This window comes from Diabrotica virgifera, chromosome 5 (assembly GCF_917563875.1).
Source record: "Diabrotica virgifera virgifera chromosome 5, PGI_DIABVI_V3a".
NCBI lineage: Eukaryota > Metazoa > Arthropoda > Insecta > Coleoptera > Chrysomelidae > Diabrotica > Diabrotica virgifera.
The window spans coordinates 67,386,422-67,408,017 of record NC_065447.1 but is presented as its reverse complement, the minus strand read 5'-3'; the positions used below and the strand labels follow the sequence as shown (position 1 = coordinate 67,408,017).

The following is a 21,596-nucleotide window of genomic DNA, read 5'->3' as shown; positions in this document are numbered from 1 at the left end:
TTGCTAACAATAGTAGACTATATTGAAAATCATTTGAACATAAATAGAGTTTACTATGTCAAACTACTACAATCCTACAGGGTGTGAATATTGCTACGAAATTAATAAGAAAACGTAATTATATTTTAACCTACCCTGTATAATGTTACAAAACATTATATTTTAAGAAAGAAGAAATCGAGGAGAATCCAAAAATGTCAAAATATACAGGGTGTCCCATTTAAAAAAACGAAGTTATAAGCAACTTCCGGTATAACAGGAAGTACCAAGTAGATGAAAATATTTTCATTAAATAGATCAGTCTTCAAAACCCCATTATTCCAATTTTCATAATTCAGTTACCTTGAGTTCTCGAGATATTTCTAATAGGCCCTTTATCTGCCTCACCCTATATAAATGATGCACGGAGTAGCGTTAGAAAACTTAACAACGGCTTACCTCAAGGCTCCTTTATTAAACTGCGCGTCATAGAAAACGGGCACCCTAAAAAATGGGTAATTTTTGATGTCGCGTATCTCCTAAACCTGTTGTCCGATTTAAGTGAGTTTTTGAATATGTTATAGCCTTGTTCTTTGTCAATATCCCTGTAGTAATATTTTTGCTAAACAGGTAAATTTTCATTGTATACAGGATGTACGAATCAAACTGTGTTTTTGTTCTCAAAGTTCGCAACACCCTGTGGAATATTCTACCATTTATAAAATACTGAAATTAAAACCCAACTAGAGCCTCAGGTTTTTTTAACATTCTGTTTTTGATTCATTCGCTTATGTTGGAATATACAAAAGTTATGTACTTGTAAAAACTAGGCATGCTCTTTATCAGTACAGGGTGTTTCTAAAGAAGTACGACAAACTTTAATTTCTGCATGAAAAAATAATGACCGTCTGTTTGATAAACATATGTCCGCAAATGCTTCATTTCCGACATATAGGATGTTGAATTTTTTCTTACAAACTGACGATTTATTAATTACCCTAAAACCGGTTGAGATATGCAAATGAAATTTGGTGAGTTTTAAGACGTAGATATTGAACATTTTTTGACATACAATTAAGAATTTTTTATTCACCATTGGCGTGCATACGAATAATATGATCGGTCAAATTACCCGTATGGGCGCCAATGGTGAATATAAAATTCTTGGTTGCATGTCAAAAAATGCGCAATAACCATCTCTTAAAACCTACTAAATTTCATTTGCATATCTCAACCGGTTTTAAAGCAATAAATAAATCGTCAGTTTGTAAAAAAAAATTTAACATCCCGTATCTCGGAAACGAAAAATTTGCGGATATATGATTATAAAGCAAACAGTTATTATTTTTTAATGCAGAATTACCCCTTAAAGTTTGTCGCACTTATTTAGACCCTAACACCCCTTAGACTTATAACACCCTGTACTGATGAAGAACATGGCTAGTTGTTAAAGTACATAACTTTTGTATTATCCAACATAAGCGAGTGAATCAAAAAACAGAATGTTAAGAAAACCTGAGGCTATAGTTGGGTTTTAATTTCAGTATTTTATAAATGCTAGAATATTCCACAGGGTGTTGCGAACTTTGAGAAAAAAACACAGTTTGATACGTACACCCGATATACAATGAAAATTTACCTGTTTAGCAAAAATATTAATACATGGATATTGACAAAGAATAAGGCTATAACATATTCAAAAAATCACTTAAATTTGACAACAGGTTTAGGAGATAGGCGACATGAAAAATGACCCATATTTTAGGTTGCCCGTTTTCTATGACGCGCAGTGTATTTAACCTTTATACGGCAGATATTCTTCTTTGGGCGCCGTCTTCTTAGCGAAGGTTGGCGATGACTTCCGCAAAGGCTTCTCTATTTGGGCTTTTCTTATTAGACTTTGAAAGTCTAATCCTGTCCATTCTTTCATGTTGCGCAGCCAGGTCATTTGTCGTCTACCCGGGCCGCGTCTTCCTTCTATTTTCCCTTCCATAATAAGTTGAAGGAAGTTACACCTGTCGTGTCTAAATATGTGTCCAAGATAAGATGTTTTACGTTTCTTGACAATGTCTGTGAGTTCACGTTCTCTGTTCATACGCCTTAAAACTTCTTCATTTCTAACGCGGTCGGTCCATGGAATTTTCAGCATACGACGAAATACCCACATCTTAAAGCTCTCGAAACGTCGTAACGAGCTGACGATTAACGTCCAAGCTTCCACCCCGTGCAACAGTACACTATATACATAACACTTTATCATGCGGTATCGAAGGGACAGATCAAGATTGCGGGCAATGAGTAACTGTCGTATCTTTAAGAAAGTGTTTCTTGCCTGTTCTATTCTACATTTAATCTCTTGTTCTTGATCTAAGGTTTCATGTATTCAACATCCTAGGTACTTAAACTTTTTCAATTGTTCAACGATATTGTTGTTGACTAGGATGTTTATAACTGGTGTGTGCTTTTTTGAAATTACCATTGTTTTAGTTTTTTTACATTCACCTTATCGGCGTACCTGATGTTGTTCACGATTTTTCCATTGACTTTTATATCTTCTTGTGCTTCATCTAGAGCTCGTGCAAAAATTTCCTCTGAGTACAAGTTTAATAATAATGGTGATATTATACAACCTTGTCTAACTCCTCTTTGGATGCTTATGGTTTCAGTATCACAAATTTCTGTTATAACAGAGGCGTTTTGATCCAGGTTCTTTTTTTGCAAGCATCCTATTAGCTGATCATGTTTGACTTTGTCAAAAGCCTTTTCATAGTCTATAAAGCTCAAATAGACATATTTTTGTTGATCCCGACACTTTTGCATGAGAACAATGAAACTGAACAAAGCTTCTCGAGTGTCCATACCGTTTCGAAAGCCAAATTGTTCTGAACCCATATTTTTTCGCATTTTTTGTAAATTCTGTTATCGATAATTTTTTTAAATAGTTTCAGAATATGGGGCATTAGACTTATTAATCGTAAGTCGTTACATTTTTTGCGCAGTTTGATTTAGGTATAGGTACAAACGTAGACCTTAACCAATCTTGTGGAATTGTACCACTCTTGTATATACTGTTGAAGAGTCTTGACAATAGTTATAAATTGTCTTCTTCCAAAAGTTGTATAATTTCACTATGAACGTAGTCAGGTCCAGAGGCTTTTCCAGTTTTCATATTTTTTAAGGCGTATTTTATTTTTGATGTTAAGATGGGCAAGTCGTTATTTTCAATGTTTGTTTGTCTATCAATATTTATTGTTCTATTGTCTGAGAATAGGTTTTGTATATATGTTCGCCATCCAACGCTTATTTCTTGTATTCTGGTCAGAATTCTATCATCCGTGCTTGTTATTGTGCCACTCTGCCGAGCGTTTCTGATCCCACACATTTCTTTAATTTTCTTATGGAGAAGTCTATCATCCTATTTATTCTGTAGGTCTTCTATCTCTTCGCAAGTTTCTGCAAGCCACTTTTCTTTTGCTTCCACTGTCATTTTTCTTATTAATCTTTGTATTTCTGTATATTTATTCCAGTCTTTGTTCTGGTGTTGTCGTCTTACATTCATCATTTCTTATATTTCATTTGCTATCCATGGTTTCTTGCATCTTTGATTTGTGGGTTTAAGGTGGTCTTCGGCTTTTATAAATACATTCTTAAGTTCTCTCCATATTTGGTTTAGGTCGTCGGATTCTTCTGATACATCATTTTTCTTTTGTCAGATTTAAAGTTAAGTTCTCGACATTCGTGGTTAAGTTCTTGTGATATCTTCTGTTTTGTTTCTACTTCCTTGAGTAAGCTCATGTCTGATCTCTGTTCTCTCTTCATTCTTTTGATGCTTTTTAACGTATTTTTAAATTTAGCGACAAGCAAGGTATGGTCGGAGGGGACATCTGCACCGGGGTAAGTTTTTGCGCTTTGTATGCTATTTCGGCATCTCTGGTTGATCATGATGTAATATGAACCGTGAATTGCGTGTAGGTTAGTTTATATTTTAGATTTCAATTTGCATTAAATAGGGGTCTATTTGGTTTCTGACGCAATTTTTATCATTGTCCGATTTCTATGTGTATAGTCTGCGCGCAGGTAATTTGAACCATGTATTCATAATAGTAATATTCTGTTCTTGACAAAATTGAAACAGCCTATCGCCTCTTTCATTTCGCTGACCTAATCCATGTTCTCCAATGATATTCTCAGATCTACCTTTTCCCACTTTCGCATTGAGGTCTCCTATTATTATCGTTATTTCGTGCTTTTTTGTAAGCTGCATACGGCAGATATACCTGAAAGAAAATCGAGAAAATTCGCTTATGCTGACGACCTGGCTATTGGATTCCAAGATAATAGTAAAGAAGTTGGAGAACGAGTTCTAAACAAGGACCTAACTACAATAAGTGACTACTTTAAGAACTGGCGCTTACGTCCTAACACAAGCAAAACTGAAACCTGTCGAATCAACTTGCGGGCGATACTCTAAATGATATATCTGTGGCTTGGTACAAGAAGTGCCTATGTCATTCTTGGAAACAAAAAACATCTGTCTACATAAGCATTTATAGCACCAATTTTAAAAGAGATTTTGAGGAGATCTGAAGATGCTATTTTAAAGGTTAGATATACTTAGGATGTATTGCATTAAAATGCCTACATAAGCATTTATAGCACCAATTTTAAAAAAAAAATTTGAGGAGATCTTCTATTTCTTGATCTTCTGAAGATGCTATTTTAAAGGTTAGATAGACTTAGGATGTATTGCATTGAAACCATTATCTTTTTTAAAGACACTAAGGTCAAAAGTGGGGAAAAATGACTTAGGCACTTCTTATACCAAGCCACAGATATATATGTTACGGTAAAAGTAGATAATTGGTAATTGTGTACAATTACCGGTAATTGTATACAATTACCAGAGTCGACGGTAAATGTAGGAAATTATTTTCAATTATCTACTTTTACCGGTAATTGTATACAATTACCAAGGACCAGCGGTAAAAGTAGAAAATGATTAAATAAAACAATAAAAATTTCAACAGCTATTCAACAAGTGTGATTTTTATTGAACTGAATTAAAAACAAAAGACATTTTGTTTAACCTGAATTGAGTTTTTTGCCTGAATTAATACTACTACTACTGTACTTACTATTTGTTGTGGATTTACAAAACTTTCCATTTTGTTAACATTTACATTTATCTGTTTAACATTTACTTTTGCAAGAACATCGCTAATAGCCTTGCCCACCCGACCAAGACGTTTTTCTAATATACTCGCGCAATGAAATGTTGAGTTTTGGAACCATGTCTAGAGAAATGAATGATTATTTGCAGATGGAACATTAATTTCGGCTATACAACTGTGGCAGTCGCCCTTCTTTAGTACCCAATTCGTATAACTCATTTTGAAAATCATAAAAACAAACATTTCTAGAATTACTTCGTGCTCTTTCAACATGTGGCACTCTTCATTTCACCATATCACTGACATTACCAGAGGGAAATTTTAATTTTGATGTTTTAATCATTTTCTTCGCTTGCTTTTCAAGACCTTCCTACATGTAGTAATCCTTTTGTTGTTTTGAAGTTAGCAACTACCTTTTTTCCGGTTTTTATATTTACTTCATTTCCCCTGTACATATTCTTGATTGCTTGTGTTAGGTTAGGTGGTATCTCTATTTTAGTCATTGCTTTGCAGAGTTCTTTCCTTGGCACGGTGTCGTATGCCTTCCTAAGGTCTATAAACGCCATGTGTACATATTTGTTCGTAGCTCTTTTTTTCTCTATTGTCTGTTGTATTGTATGGATATGATCTAGCATGATTTCCCTGCTGTGAAACCTGCTTGTTCTTCTCCGATTTTACCTTCTATATTTTTCTCTATGGGATTGTTCAAGTATTACGTAACGCAGGTGGGGGGGGGGGGTCAAAAATTGCGTTACGTAATAGTTAAACGCCCATTATAGTGCGTTACGTAGGGGGGAGGGGTGGTCAAAAATCGCGTTACGTAATACTTGAACGCTCCCTATTTTATTCCTGAGGATCCTGCCATACAGTCTTCCCATTGTAGCGATGACGCTTATCTCTGTAATTTTCGCAATCTTTTCCGTTACCTTTTTTGTATATGATTCGGCATATCATTCTTCTTAATTTCTCTGTTCCGTATTTGATTAGTTCCGCCACAATTCCTCCTTTTCCTCCAGCTTTATTGTTCTTCATGGAATTTATTGCTTGTTTCATCTCTTTGTCTGTTGTAACTATTTTTCTTTCTGTATAATGTACAGGGCCCCCGCTACCATATGTGCAAAGTGTGAAATGCACACGGGCGCCATCCTTTAGGGGCGCAAAAATCCAAGATCAAAAATTGCAAAAAATTTGTAAAAAAAAACAAAAACCAAAAATTAATTTTAAAATAAAAGCTGAGAAATTAAATAATTCAGTTTTGTATGGATGACATTATTAATCTTTAAATTCTTGTTAGATATAAAATAAAAAAATCCCATAAAAATAACAGACACCCACTCCCTACACCGTAGACAAAACTGTAGATAAGAAAAATACCTAATGCAAAATAAATTGTAGCTATGTGCTGATCTGCTGATTTCATGTGAAAAATATAAACATACATTGGATGAGCAATAAAATAGTGTGTAGGCGCCAGGCGGTAATTTTATTGTCTCAGATTGTGTTGCGCTAAAATGACAAATCGACAAAATTTTAAAACCGCCTATCAAATAACGAATCAACAAGATTTGAGATATCTCTGGTTTCACTTAAGTCAGGGTAGCTAACAAGTTATTACTGTAATGCTATTAATTTTTACATCTAAAGTTATTTGTATTTTGTCAAGTGTTGTATCGTTTAATATTTTGTTTACTACTTTTTTTTCTAACAAAATAAGTGCTGAATACGTGCTGACTGCAATTTCAACGGTTTGATTTTTTATAAAATGTTAAGTGTTCCTTATTTTATACTATCAACATTTACCCTTTATTTATAGGATGGTGCTATTATAACTATTTTTTACCCAAATATCTCTTCATTAATTATGGGGGAATCAATAGAGGACGAAAGCTTGCATTGTTTCAGAAAAATTCAAACAAGCTTATATTTTTTAAAACTCTTTAACTTTAAAACCTTTACCCTTTATTTATAGGATAGTGCTTATAATTATGGTTTTTACCCAAATATCTCTTCAATTATAGAGGAGTCAATATAGGATGAAAATTTGCATTGTTTCGGAAAAATTCAAACAAGCTTATATATTTTTGTAAAACTCTTTTTGTTAGTTCATAATATCCAGTGTGCAAGGCACTCATGGAATACAATTATGTATGCCCCTGTTTCAAAAAATTATAAAAAACTCTGAGACACGTCGATTTCTAAATAAAAATGTACACTTTTTAAACATAAATTTAAGTGTACATAAATGATTCACGCAAGTCCGGCAGAGTCCATAAGCTTTATTTTTAATTGAGCACGCTATATATTTTTATATTTTTAAAAGCTGCGTAACAACCTGATTTCAACGAACTATCATGTAGGGTGTATTATGCATAATACAGGGTGAAATTTTGAAAATATGAAGTAACGAAATTGCTTATGGAATAAAATTGTTTGAGTCCTTATTTTAGAAAATTATAAAAAATACTGGGACACGTCAACTTTTAAATCCAAATGGGCACTTTACAAACATAAATCTAGATATACATACAGGGTGATTCACGCAAGTACGGCATAGTCCATGATCTTTCGATCCCTTCAATCGCTTAATCCCTTTCATTTACAGCCCTTTCTGAAATAAGCACTTTCACGACAAATCGTACAGGTCATATAGAAACAATACATAAGTACAGTAACTTGTGAAGCGGTAACTGTTAATTTCATTTGGGATGCTAATTAGGAGATTTTCACGATACTTTTTTACCAAAAAAAAGGGACCAACTTTATTTTGAGTGTAATAACTTACTGATTTTGGATGCTAGAAACCTTTTTAAAAAACAAGAATAAAGCTTTTTTGAACACTTTAAAAAGGTTGTGATGAGTTTTCCCCGAAAAGTGCTCAATTTTTTGGTTATTTCACGTTGAAATATTCGATTTGGAATTTGACGAATATAACCTATTTTTCATTTGCTACAATAATTGTGAATCTATTGGGTCCACAGAGCTCCTATTTTATGTAGGTACACCATTTTTTTTTCACTTTTTTATAAGCTATATTATTATCTAAGAATAGTTTCTTCGATAAAATACTTATAGTTTGGGAAAAATCGTATAAAAACGTGTTTTTTTTGTTAAAAAATGAACATATTCACTCGCAAATAACTCTAAAAGTTTTTATTGACTATGTGAAAAATCTCTATACAACAAAAGTTGCTTAGAATTAGTCGGTTTATTCACTTCCGGACTTATTTTGAACGAATATTTCTTCATATCCGCTGAAACTCATCCCCAGGCAGGACAAATGCACGCATCCGTAATTATCACTTTTTTTCTTTGACATGTTAGCTATGTGTACGTATGTGTATGCCAAATTTAAATTTAACAATCAATTTTCGTGCTCAATAAAAAAAATAAAAATAAACTTAAATCACATTTTTGTATAAGTTCTGGATTTGGATTTATAATAGTCTTTATTTGTTAAGAAGTAACCTCGACACCGACCTTAAGGTACAAGAGGACGGCTTAAGTAAGTAAGTTGTTAAGAACTTCATTGTTAATCTTACTTACACATGTTTTATTCAAACATTTTTTCTTGTCACCTTACGGCTACCTAAAATGAAAGATTACCCAAATTAGTTTAGTAGTTTTTCTGCCTTCGTTTTTGAAAGGGTTTAAAGCTGAAAGGGCTCGAATAAATTGCTTTCTACTCAAATGTGCAAACTTGGTGCTTATTATTGTGCTACTTTAGAAATTAATTCCTAATTCCCATAAGTACCTCAGAGTTTTTTGTCTCAAAATGACAGAAAAAGACCTTCAGGCGCGACGTTTCGCAAGCCAAAGAAACTGAGACTACAAGAAAGGGAAAAAATGGCTGGATCTTTAAAGCACTTCTTGCAAAACAATTAAGATTCCACGGAGGGCACGGAGACTCTCGATGCGGCCGAATCTCAAGATTTTGAATCCCTAATATCAGCAACTGTGAGTGGACCATCTGAAATTTCAATAGAGACGACCACAGTATCATCAGGTCCTGCAATAAGTGACGGCGGTTGTAGCAGCAAAACGGCTTCTAGTGATGCAGAGCCCGATGAAGCGATGACACCATCCTCGTCTACGCAACTTAAATAATCCACTTCAGGTACCGAAATAGAAATACCTGCTACAAGTGACACTTTCGATGAAGGCTTTAATGAGACTGGTGTCGATATAATTCCGTCCGACCCTGGTTTGTGGCCCGAAAGAATCACCAATGAGATAGCAAGAATATAGGTTAAACGTGGTCCGCCCTTGATTACTTTGTAAGAAATCTAGCAAATAGAGAAAAAGTCGATAGAACTTGGCTTATTTACTCTATTTCTAAAGATTCTGTATTTTGTTTCTGTTGTTTTCTAAAACTCGTAACACTTTTTGTGATGCAAATGGATTATCGGATTGGCAACACTTGTCTTTGATAATGAAGAGACACGAAACGTCAATTTTACACAACAGTTACATGAACACTTGGGTAAATTTAAAAAAAATGGAGACATCTATTACTGTTAATGCTCATCACCTGCGGATTTTAGAAATGGAAAAAAATATTGGCCCGACGTGTTGGAAAGAATTATTGCGATTGTTAAGTATTTATCTACACAATGCCTAGTATTTCAAGGTTCTTCTAAATTACTTTTTGAACATGTCAATGGAAATTTTCTAAAAGCTGTTGAGATGATTGCCTCTTTTGATTTTTGATTCAGTTATGAGACAGCACGGTAGCCGTGTGTGTAACTCCCAAAAACAATCTGTTAAAATGACTCATTATTTAGGCATGCAAATACAGAATGAAATAATTGAATTATTGTCGTCTAAAGTAAGAAATAATATTTTAGAAATGGTTCGCAGTTCAAAATATTTTTCAATAATATTAGATTGTACACCAGACACTAGTCATACTGAGCAAATTAATTTAGTTCTGAGGTATGTGGTCCTTAACACCACTTCAAAAAAGGTTGAAGTTAAGGAAAGCTTTATTGCGTTTAATCCAATACTAGACTCTACCGGGGAAGGGATATATACATTTGTGACTGAAATTTTGAAAAAATTAAATTTAGATATAAAATATATTACGGGACAAGGTTATGATAATGGGGCAAACATGAAAGGAAAGCATGTTGGGCTTCAAAAACGCATTCTTGATGAGAATCCGAGAGCACTTTTTGTACCTTGTGCTGCTCATACTTTGAACCTAACAGTAAACGACGCTTCTAAGGTGTCAGATGCTACAATACATTTTTTTAATCTTGTGCAAGAGCTATATAATTTTTTTTCGTCATCCATAAAAAGGTGGGATGTTCTGAGAAAAAATGTTCCTGGGTTAAGTTTAATGATGATCCTTCAGGTTGTGACCTGAAGTTGTATACCTATATAAAAATTGAAATTTAAATGTACAATTACAATTTGTTTTCTTAAATTCAACCTTTCTGTTACTAATTAGTACAAGTATAATCATATATTTATGTTTTTATAATTTTTATAATTAGTTGTTCTCAATATATAGGGCGGATCGCGTCGCCCCCATGATTTGCCGCCGAGTGCTTCGCACACCTTGCACCCCCGGGTCGGAACGGAACGGGCCTGACCCTATACATCGCACTAACTATGGATTTAACAACTTCATATCAGTATGATAACATAAATTTCTTTGCAACCTTCGACTTATTCCTACCTCAGGTTTTGTCTACTCTTGTCTTGAGTAATATTATATTATGTCGATAACTTCTTGTATTGTAACCAGAGATGTAGATACTGGTATGAATTTATAGTTTAACATTAATTGTAAGTGGGCTTGCCCAATGATAAATAAATAAATATATATAAATAAATATATATAAATATATAAATAAATATATATAAACAAATGTATATAAAATATGTAAACTTTTTAGTTTTGGGATATTATTTAATATTTTATAAACAACGTGTCTCTAACCCATTAGATAAAAGTAAATGCTTTAAAATGGGTGTGAAACAGAATTTATTTGAATTTACTTTGTTATGATTTTATTCTATTTGTTTCATTTTCTTGATATTTTAGTTTAGTCTACAAATAAATATTATCACTTCTAAAGTTCAGTTTTTTGCTTTATTTCAAGCACCTACCTACCTACCTACCTTCAATAAACTAAATAAAAAAACATGATCCAAAATGCCGTAAGGGGCGCCAAAATCCTTTTTTGCACACAGGCGTCAATAGCCCTTACGGGGGCCCTGATAATGTATAATCCCTCTGGGGCTCAGTGGAGAACGTTGTTCAGATGGAAACACCAATAGCGATAAAGGAATTTATTTATAGAACCGACGCTAGGGTAATTTTACCCCGGGAGAACTTTTGAACACTGACTGGTTACCGGTACGCGTTTAGTTAAAGACCCTATTTGAAGTTACATCTTGACTGCTTGAGTTGATTCTTGAGAATGATTCTAAATGTGTATTCTTTCTCAGCGGTGGCACTTAGTATTGGTGTCAAGCCACGCGCTGAGTATATTTACAAATATTGAGAACAAAGAAATATATTTGATCATCAAATTAAATAATGCAATTGCCCGAATTATTGTTTACAGTTTACAATTCGTGAACTAAATTAGAGACCCGTACATGTAATTATATAATAACAAATCGGTTCATGTCATATACGGGGTGATAAAAATATACTGTTCAATATCGTATATGAATAATGAATGTTTGATATTGGACATGCTGCGGACGGCCAAATGAGTACTGCCCGACGAAATAAGTAATAACGAATGTAGTCAGTGTTCAAAGTTTACAATAATCATGATACATTAGGTTACCAAGATAGGTTAATAAAATGTGTGATGTAAAGACACTAGTCTTTGAACAAATAATAATTTTCCAACTGCAACACCTTAGGTAATAAATCAAGGTTAAATCTGAATCAGAGTTTAAATCAAAACATTCAAATAAAAGTTTAGGTTAGGTAAGGTAAATAAAGGTATTGAGTGGGATATAATTTTCAATCTGTTAAGAATCATATTATTATTATATATTATTATAATCGTAGTATTAGTGATTTTATTATTAATGTTATTGAATTGTACTACGATCTCTCTGTCTATAATTATATGTAGATATTTTTAATTGTAGTTTCTTTCATCCAAACAAACCTGAATGGAATTTGCTGTTTGTGCAGAATGATATGTTTTCTGTTACTCGTTTTATATTACATCATATTACATGTGTAATGAAAATAAAGTCGTGTTTTCTAACGATAAATATTTTGAAATACGTAAAGTTATTAGATTTTATTATTAGAGTATTTAATATTCTTCTTATTATAGCATTGTATGTGTGTGTTTAAGTATTAATTATATTGGTCACCGTTTCGTCTTAGTTTCTTCTATGACCATAATCGAATTATTAGTTTATCAACCCTGTAGTTGTGTACAAGAATTGTATAAGTTTTGTAGAATAGAGTAAAGTAAAGTGTAAATTAAAACCTACTGTAAGTAGGTTCCTTGGCGCGGGACAAAAAATCCCTCCATTTGCAGCGTTATAATTAATTTCCAAAAAAGATTATCCTAATTCCATAATTCCAAGTTCCGTTTGCTTATTTCCATCATGTAAACAATCTATTTTCGTGTTAAGTATGCCGATCTCAACCGAGTGGGATCCGTACTACCACCCTAGGCCTACCTTTTAGCATCATCCGACACGACTTAGTTTTCAACCCTTAAAGTCAATCTCTATCTAGTTTGCATACATTCCCGAAAATTTTGCATCAGTCACCTAATTCTCTTGTTGCTCAAGGTGGTTGTAAGTCACCTGAGTCCATTGTTTCTTTCTTCTGCTTTGCTGAGCTTGCTGTGCTCCTCTGTTTTCCATTTTTTTATGATAAGTCCTTCTTTCATATGTTTTATGTTTCTTCTTATTTGTATCCTTTCTATATTGATACCTCTTCGTATAATTTTCTCTTTCGTATTTATTTGTATTCTTGTAATTTTTCTTCTTGTTTTCGCTTGTTTTCCTATAAGTTTGATCTAGGTACGTCCTTGTATCACGACGTCTTTCTTCTTTTGTTTTTCTGTAATGTTTATCACGGTACATCTTCGTCTCCTGTAATTCGTATTGTTTTTTATTTCTGTGACCACGATGCGTCCTCGTGTCACGTCTTCTATTTTCTTTTGCGTTGGTTTTGTCACGTTTTCCTTGGCGTTAGTACTGTTGCAGTTTTGTTTCTGTATGTTTCTCTTCTTTTTTCAGAGTTATTGTTATAATCTTTCTGTGTTACATTGTTTTCTTCTTTCCGTCGTTCAACGTTTTGTTTTGTATTGTATTTGTGTCCGTTTGGTACATCTCTTCTGCTCCCTTATACCTACTGTCATTCGGTACCTGCGGGAGTCTTTTGTTTTGTTGGGACGAGGGTTTGTCACTCTTTGCCCATGTAGTAATGTATTTGTGTCCGTTTGGTACACCTCTTCTGCTCCCTTATACCTACTGTCATTGGGTACCTGCGGGAGTCTTTTGTTTTGTTGGGACGAGGTTTTGTCACTCTTCGCCCATGTAGTAATGTATTTGTGTCCGTTTGGTACACCTCTTCTGCTCCCTTATACCTACTGTCATTCGGTACCTGCGGGAGTCTTTTGTTTTGTTGGGACGAGGTTTTGTCACTCGTCGCCCATGTAGTAATGTATTTGTGTCCGTTTGGTACACCTCTTCTGCTCCCTTATACCTACTGTCATTCGGTACCTGCGGGAGTCTTTTGTTTTGTTGGGACGAGGTTTTGTCACTCTTCGCCCACTCTTCGCCCATGTAGTAATGTATTTGTGTCCGTTTGGTACGGTACACTTCTTCTGCTCCGCTACCTACTGTCCTTCGGCTTCTGCTGGAGTCTTTTGTTTGGTTGGGACGAGTGTTTTTTCACTCTTTGCCCACGTAGTTGCCCCTGGTACAGAACTGAATTGTACTGTATTGTACGATAGTCATCGTATTATGACCTGTTTGTTGAGGATTGGATTCCTTTCTTTGTGTCGCTCCTGACACTATCCATCCTCGGTTCGTGTTTTGAGTGGGTAGGCCGTTACTTCCTCGGTCGATACCCTCCTCGTATATGTAACTGTATTTTTTGGTAGTGCTCATGTAGTACTAACGCCTGTTTCTCTTATATTGCTTCCTGTTTATAAAGTTGTTCCAATTCGCACATTTCTAATTATTTTTATTATTTTCTTATGTAATTGAACAAACTGTCGACGATATGGAATCTGCAATTTTTCTATTTACAACCTATGACACTGACCTAATTGTAATCTTGTCTGCTGTTATGTAATTTGCAACTCCTGCTAACGTGTTATGTTTTGTGACATTGACTTAATTATGTGTAATGTTGTCGTAGGACACGTAAATATTATTTCAACAGAAATTATTTTGATTTTACATGTATTGAAATACTTTTGTATACTGTTTTTCATTTATTTATATAAGGATTTGGAATTTTAATTCAAGCAGTTATGTAAATCGACTTCAGTCTAATTATTTAAAATGTTTGGTAAATGTATATAGCTACGTTAAATATAAATATATAATATATAAGATTGCTTTGTAGAATTATGAAAATTTTACGTATTTGATTTTAATTCAAGTGACTATTTATGTTTTGAACTATGCGTATCGTATTTTGCTGAACAAGATATAAAGATTTTAAATCAACGTTAATTAATAATTGTCTATGCTTTGTTGAATGCGTTATATCTTTTTTAGAGAGGAATACCTTTTATTAATAATTGTTCAATAGTTTATGTAAACGTAAGATAATTTAGATATAAATGAAGAATATTGTATAGACTGGACTTTTATATTTTGATTTATTCGGTATACGATACGTGCAATGTTGGAAAAATGTAATTCGTTCAAAAACTTACGGTTTTTTTTCTTTCTCGTTTCTGCGCGTTGAGTCGCTCTCTTGTCTGGTTGGCCCTGTGGCTCGGTCTGGATGCTGTTGCGCTATCCTGCTTGTTTATGGTTCGCCCTGTCGCTCTGGTTTGGCCCTGTGGCTGTGGTCGGGATGCTGCTGCGCTATCCTGCTTGTTTATGGTTCCTGATCTGGAAGCTGTCCGGCTCTCCTGATTCTGGTTTCTGATTTGGAAGCTGTCCGGCTCTCCTGCTTCTGGCTTCTGATCTGGAAGCTGTCCGGCTCTCCCGATTCTGGTTTCTGATCTGGAAGCTGTCCGGCTCTCCTGCTTCTGGTTTCTGATCTGGAAGCTATCCGGCTCTCCTGCTTCTGTTCTCCCGGGCCTAGCGTCGTCTATCTGCTACTGGGTTTGTTTAGTGTGGACTGTAGTTGTAGGATCTCCTTTTTTCTCGATAAGGACCATGTATAATCCCCACACTCTAACACAACCCGTACCCGGGAGCCTCGGTCTGGATGCTGTTGCGCTATCCTGCTTGTTTATGGTTCGCCCTGTCGCTCTGGTTTGGCCCTGTGGCTGTGGTCGGGATGCTGCTGCGCTATCCTGCTTGTTTATGGTTCCTGATCTGGAAGCTGTCCGGCTCTCCTGATTCTGGTTTCTGATTTGGAAGCTGTCCGGCTCTCCTGCTTCTGGCTTCTGATCTGGAAGCTGTCCGGCTCTCCCGATTCTGGTTTCTGATCTGGAAGCTGTCCGGCTCTCCTGCTTCTGGTTTCTGATCTGGAAGCTATCCGGCTCTCCTGCTTCTGTTCTCCCGGGCCTAGCGTCGTCTATCTGCTACTGGGTTTGTTTAGTGTGGACTGTAGTTGTAGGATCTCCTTTTTTCTCGATAAGGACCATGTATAATCCCCACACTCTAACACAACCCGTACCCGGGAGCCCTTAAGTGACTCGAAGGAGTAAGTTTATAGGCACATGTTGCTTGGTGGAGCTGATTCTTGTGAATGATTCTAAATGTGTATTCTTTCTCAGCGGTGGCACTTAGTATTGGTGTCAAGCCACGCGCTGAGTATATTTACAAATATTGAGAACAAAGAAATATATTTGATCATCAAATTAAATAATGCAATTGCCCGAATTATTGTTTACAGTTTACAATTCGTGAACTAAATTAGAGACCCGTACATGTAATTATATAATAACAAATTGGTTCATGTCTTATACGGGGTGATAAAAATATACTGTTCAATATCGTATATGAATAATGAATGTTTGATATTGGACACTTTCTCTGTGGTCATTATTTTTTGTTAGTCTCCATCGATGCTGAACTCTGGTCTTTGCTCTATCAGTAGATTTTTATAGTGGTTCTCCCACTAAATATGCGGAGAATAATGGAAATCATTCAAATATGCGGAGATCGCGTATGCGCGTCTACAAAAAATTATATGTTATTACAACTGTATTAAACCATAAAACCGTTCTGAAACTGTATATGTATTCCGAAAAGATATAAAGCAGCAAACATGAGAGAGGTGACAAGGGTGGTAGAGGAAAATAGAAGTCTGAACGTTCTAAGACACATGTCCACGGAAAAAAGAACATACATAAGTTAAGAAATAAAAAACGACATTTTTGACTGATAAGGAAGAAATAGTGAGAACAGTAGAAGACTTCTACAGACAACTTTATGAAACAAGTGAATCCGATGAAAGACTCCTTTTACCAAAAATAGAGAATCAAGGCTCAGGATTAATGCCGCACATAACTATTGGCGAAATTAAAAATGCGCTTCAAAAGATGAGAAACACTAAATCCCTAAGTGGAGATAAAATAATGACTGAAAGCATAAAACTAGGAGGTAAACTTTTACTGGCAGTTGCTAAATTATTCAATAATTGTCATTGCGAAGCGATAACACCGACGCAGTGGAACAACGCAGAAATCGTCTTACTCCATAAGAAGGAAGATATCAGCGACCTTAGAAACTACCGACCCATTAGCGTGCTGTCACAAGTTATAAGCTATTCACAAGAGTTATTACCACCAGACTAGGAAGTAAATTGGATTTATATCAGCCAAAAGAGCAAGCAGAATATGGCACGAATGTTTTGGGACAACAAACACTACAATTAGATTACATAGGTGCACATAACAGATCACTCTGGATGCACTTTACATTCCGATTTTTTAGAATTTTTATTGAAGACGTTTTGGAAGAAAAAAGTATAATAATGTAGAACTGTAAATATTGTGTAGTCGGTTCGCTAAACTCAGACAAAACTGGTTAGTGATTTTAGTACGTAATTTTGCCAATTTGGTAAAATTGGCAAAAAAAATAATTACTAAATAGTTAATAATTTTGGCAACATTGGCAAAAAACAAAAAAATACCTACTAAAATCACTAGCCAGTTGTGTCTGAGTTTAGCGAACCGACTATATCTTCAAATTTTAAGTTTGTTGTATATAATAAGTTTTCTTAACTATTAATATGAAGACGGAACGAGATCCCACGCGTATAGGCCTACGTGCCTGTAGCTAATTGGGGATTAGTAGGGCTAAACCGCTGGCGGCGAAAAATACTGTAGATTCTGAATCACAGTTAAGACATAAGAATAACATTAGAGCCCTTTGAACCAATTTTTTAATAGGTTAGTTCTCAGTGAAACGGATTAAACGATGAAGAAGAGGGAGATTAGATGTAACAGATTTTAGTTGTGGTGTGTGTCAATACGGCTTTTCATCTATTGTCATTTGTTTCGAGCTTCTGTCATGTGTCACATAATATTAATATATCTACGTCATACGTCTTTGGTTTGTATCATTGGTATATGCCAATAACGTATGACGTAGATATGTTAATATTATGTGACACATGACAGAAGCTCGAAACAAATGTCTGAAAGAAAATCCGTATATGGGCAGTCGATTTTTAACATCAAGACGAGAATATCGTTTGGCACAACTATTGACACTAGTGGCGTATTGACAAGCGGGCCATATTATTAAGTAAACGCGATTATTTCTAAAGGCATTTTCTTTTGTAACAACGAGTAAAATTGTGGCCGCTTTAATTTCACATAATTACTTTTACATAATAATAATAATACTTAATAATAATTATTATTACTTTTACATTGCGTCAAATTATCAGTAGTCTATAATTTAGTGATCTATTTTATTAACTAAAACTGTTAAGCATCATACGGACTTTTATTAAAAGTGTCTTTAATGAATCCTACAATAATATAATAATTTTTTATTGTTTTTATTTTTATTTTAGGTTTTTCCCAGAACGGAATGCAAATCATGAAAACTGAAGTTGCATGCACTACAGAACAAAAAATAAGTGCAGACGCTGAAGAAGCAACATTAAAAAATTCTATTTGTAAATGTAAAATTTGTTTTAAGCAATTTGACCATGCAGGTTCTTTGAGACGACATATAAAAATACACTCTGGAGAAAAGCCTTTCAAGTGTGAAACTTGTTTAAAACAGTTTAGTCGAGCACATCATTTAAAAACACATTTGAGAGTACACTCTGGAGAAAAGCCTTATAAGTGCGAAATTTGCTTTAAGCACTTTTCTCTGCAATGTAATTTAAAAGCACATTTGAAAGTTCACACTGGAGAAAAATCTTACAAGTGTGAATTTTGTTTTGAAGAGTTTATTCACGCAACTAGTTTGAAATCACATTTGAAAGTGCACGCCGGAGAAAAACCTTACGATTGTGAAATTTGTTCTAAGCAGTTTATTCAAGCAGGTGACTTGAAAACGCATTTGAGAGTGCACACTGGGGAAAAGCCTTACAAGTGTGAAATTTGTTTTAAACAGTTCAGTCAAACAAGTAATTTGAAAACACATTTGAGAGTGCACACTGGAGAAAAACCTTACAAGTGTGAAATTTGTTTTAAAGAGTTTAATCAAACAAGTAGTTTCAAAACACATTTAAGAACGCACACTGGACAAAAAACTTGCGAGTGTGAAATTTGTTTTAAGCAGTTTATTAAAGCAAGTGAGTTGAAATCACATTTGAGAGTGCATACTGGAGAAAAGCCTTACAAGTGTGAAATCTGTTTCAAACAGTTCAGCCAAACAAGTAATTTGAAAACACATTTGAAAATGCACACTGGCGAAAAACCTTATAAGTGTGAAATTTGTTTTAAGCAGTTTATTCAAGCAATTGGGTTGAAAACACATTTGAGAGTGCACACTGGGGAAAAGCCTTACAAGTGTAAAATTTGTTTTAAGCAGTTTATTCGAGCAAGAGAGTTGAAAGTACATTTTAGAGTGCACCCTGGAGAAGCGCCTTACAAGTGTGAAATTTGTTTTAAAGAGTTTAGTCAAACAAGTAATTTGAAAACACATTTGAAAGTGCACACTGGAGAAAAGCCTTACAAGTGTGAAATCTGTTTTAAAAAGTTTAGTCAAGCAATTAGTTTGAAAACACATTTGCAAGTGCATACTGGAGAAAAACCTTACAAGTGTGAAATTTGTTTAAAGCGGTGTCATACTACAAATGATTTGAAAAGGCATTTGAGAGTTCACACTAGAGAAAAACCTTATAAGTGTGAAATTTGTTTTAAGCAGTTTCGTCACACAAATATTTTGAAAACACATTTGCAAGTGCATACTGGAGAAAAGCCGTGTAAGTGAGATAATTTGTATTAAAGAATTTAGTAACACAGGTATTTTGAAAATACACTTAAAATTTCACACTGGAGAAAAGCCTTACAAGTGTGAAATTTGTTTTAAAGAGTTTAGTCATGCAATTAGTTTGAAAACACATTTGCAAGTGCATACTGGAGAAAAACTGTACAAGTGTGAAATTTGTTTAAAGCGGTGTCATACTACAAATGATTTGAAAAGACATTTGAGAGTAAACACTAGAGAAAAACCTTGATAAGTGTGAAATTTGTTTTAAGCAGTTTCGTCACAAGTAGTTTGAAAACACATTTGCAAGTGCATACTGGAGAAAAGCCGTGTATGTGAGATAATTTGTATTAAAGAATTTATTAAAACAGGTATTTTGAAAATACATTTGAAATTTCACACTGGAGAAAAGCCTTACTAGTGTGAAATTTTTTTTTTGAAGAGTTTAGTCAACCAATTATTTTGAAAACACATTTGCAAGTGCATACTGGAGAAAAACCTTACAAATGTGAAATTTGTTTAAAGCGGTGTCATACTACAAATGATTTGAAAAGATATTTGAGAGTGCACACTAGAGAAAACCCTTAGGTATAGGTGTGAAATTTGTTTTAAGCAGTTTCGTCACACAAGTAGTTTGAAAACACATTTGAAAGAGCATACTGGAGAAAAGCCGTGTAAGTGAGATACTTTGTATTAGAGAATTTAGTAAAACAGGTATTTTGAAAATACATTTGAAATTTCACACTGCAGAAAAGCCTCACAAGCAGTGGCGTAGCTGACAGACCTGTAAGGCGATTGGAGGCCGACGTTAGGAGGGGCCCCTTAAACCTTTCAAGCTTAATACTTCTACTTTCTTTAAATTGGGGACCAAAACATATTTTCCTAATAAGCATCAAAATAGGGAATTTGGAAGGAAGTAATGAAGCGGGTAATTGACGTCACTCTTACTCCTTCCGGGTGCAGTTTAGCGTTTCGTGAACATGTTGGTAGTTTAGATGAAAGTGAATCCCAAAAAGGTAATTTTTTGTTGGTGGTTCTTTTACTAGTTAGATATGATCCCGTTTTAGCTAAGTTAATCAATAAAAACAATAACCTAAAATCAAATTACTTGAGCCTCCAAATATAAAACGAAGTTATAAATTTGCTGGCTGAAGAAACTGAAAAGAAATAATTTAATTTAAAAAAGGTGTTTTTATTCAATAATTATTGATACCACTCAAGATATTTCAAAACACGATCAGCTTAGTTTTATTTTCCGGTATATAAAAATAACTTGCGATGAAAATAATTTACCTTCCAACGCAGAAGTTGTTGAAAGTTTTTTGGGATCTAATCGCATATTAGACCAAAGTGCAGAAGGTGGTGTAAATTAGGGATGGCGGTTTTTGACAAAACACCGGTTTTCGGTTATACCGGTTTTTTTGCTTACGGTTTAACCTGACGGTTATAACCGGCCAAAAAAACCGGTTTTTGGTTTTTTTCTCCAATAGGTTACAATGTTACATTTACAATGCACTTTAGTTTGCGATACTCCACTCGACTCGATACTCGATATCAATAATATATGATCAAAATTAGTACTATCGAAAGAACATCAATCATCAATCAATATAAATAAAACACAATTTTTAATAAAACCATGTTATTCTATTAATTATTATATTTATTTATTATTTTATTATTATATATTTATTGATTATTATTAAATATAATATAGCGTAAGATTAATATATACATATTGCAATAATATACAATTTAACCCAACCATTTCAACTTATTTATACAAAATTTCCCAGACTCTTTCAAATGGGATTTAAAAAAAATAATATCAACATAAATATTTTACTACCATCAAAAAAAATTATCATGTATTTTTTTAACACGTTTGTATATTTTTGTATAATAGGTATTATACAT

The 21,596-nt window shown here is 34.2% G+C and overlaps 1 protein-coding gene across 4 annotated transcripts in view; it reads left to right on the top strand.

Annotated features, from left to right (window-relative positions):
- The window catches only part of LOC126884213 (zinc finger protein 664-like), a 76,207-nt gene extending 55,061 nt beyond the window's left edge, over positions 1 to 21,146 (top strand). For 3 of the 4 annotated variants that reach the window (XM_050650103.1, XM_050650102.1, XM_050650104.1), the window contains 2 exons: positions 18,790 to 19,714; positions 20,394 to 21,146. In XM_050650103.1, the coding sequence (XP_050506060.1) occupies positions 18,790 to 19,682 (893 nt within the window). In that variant the 3' untranslated portion in view covers positions 19,683 to 19,714; positions 20,394 to 21,146. Of the gene's footprint in view, positions 1 to 18,789; positions 19,715 to 20,393 lie in introns of those variants that run through there. The other variant, XR_007697877.1, reaches the window with a different exon arrangement.
- Positions 21,147 to 21,596: the final 450 nt, after the last annotated feature.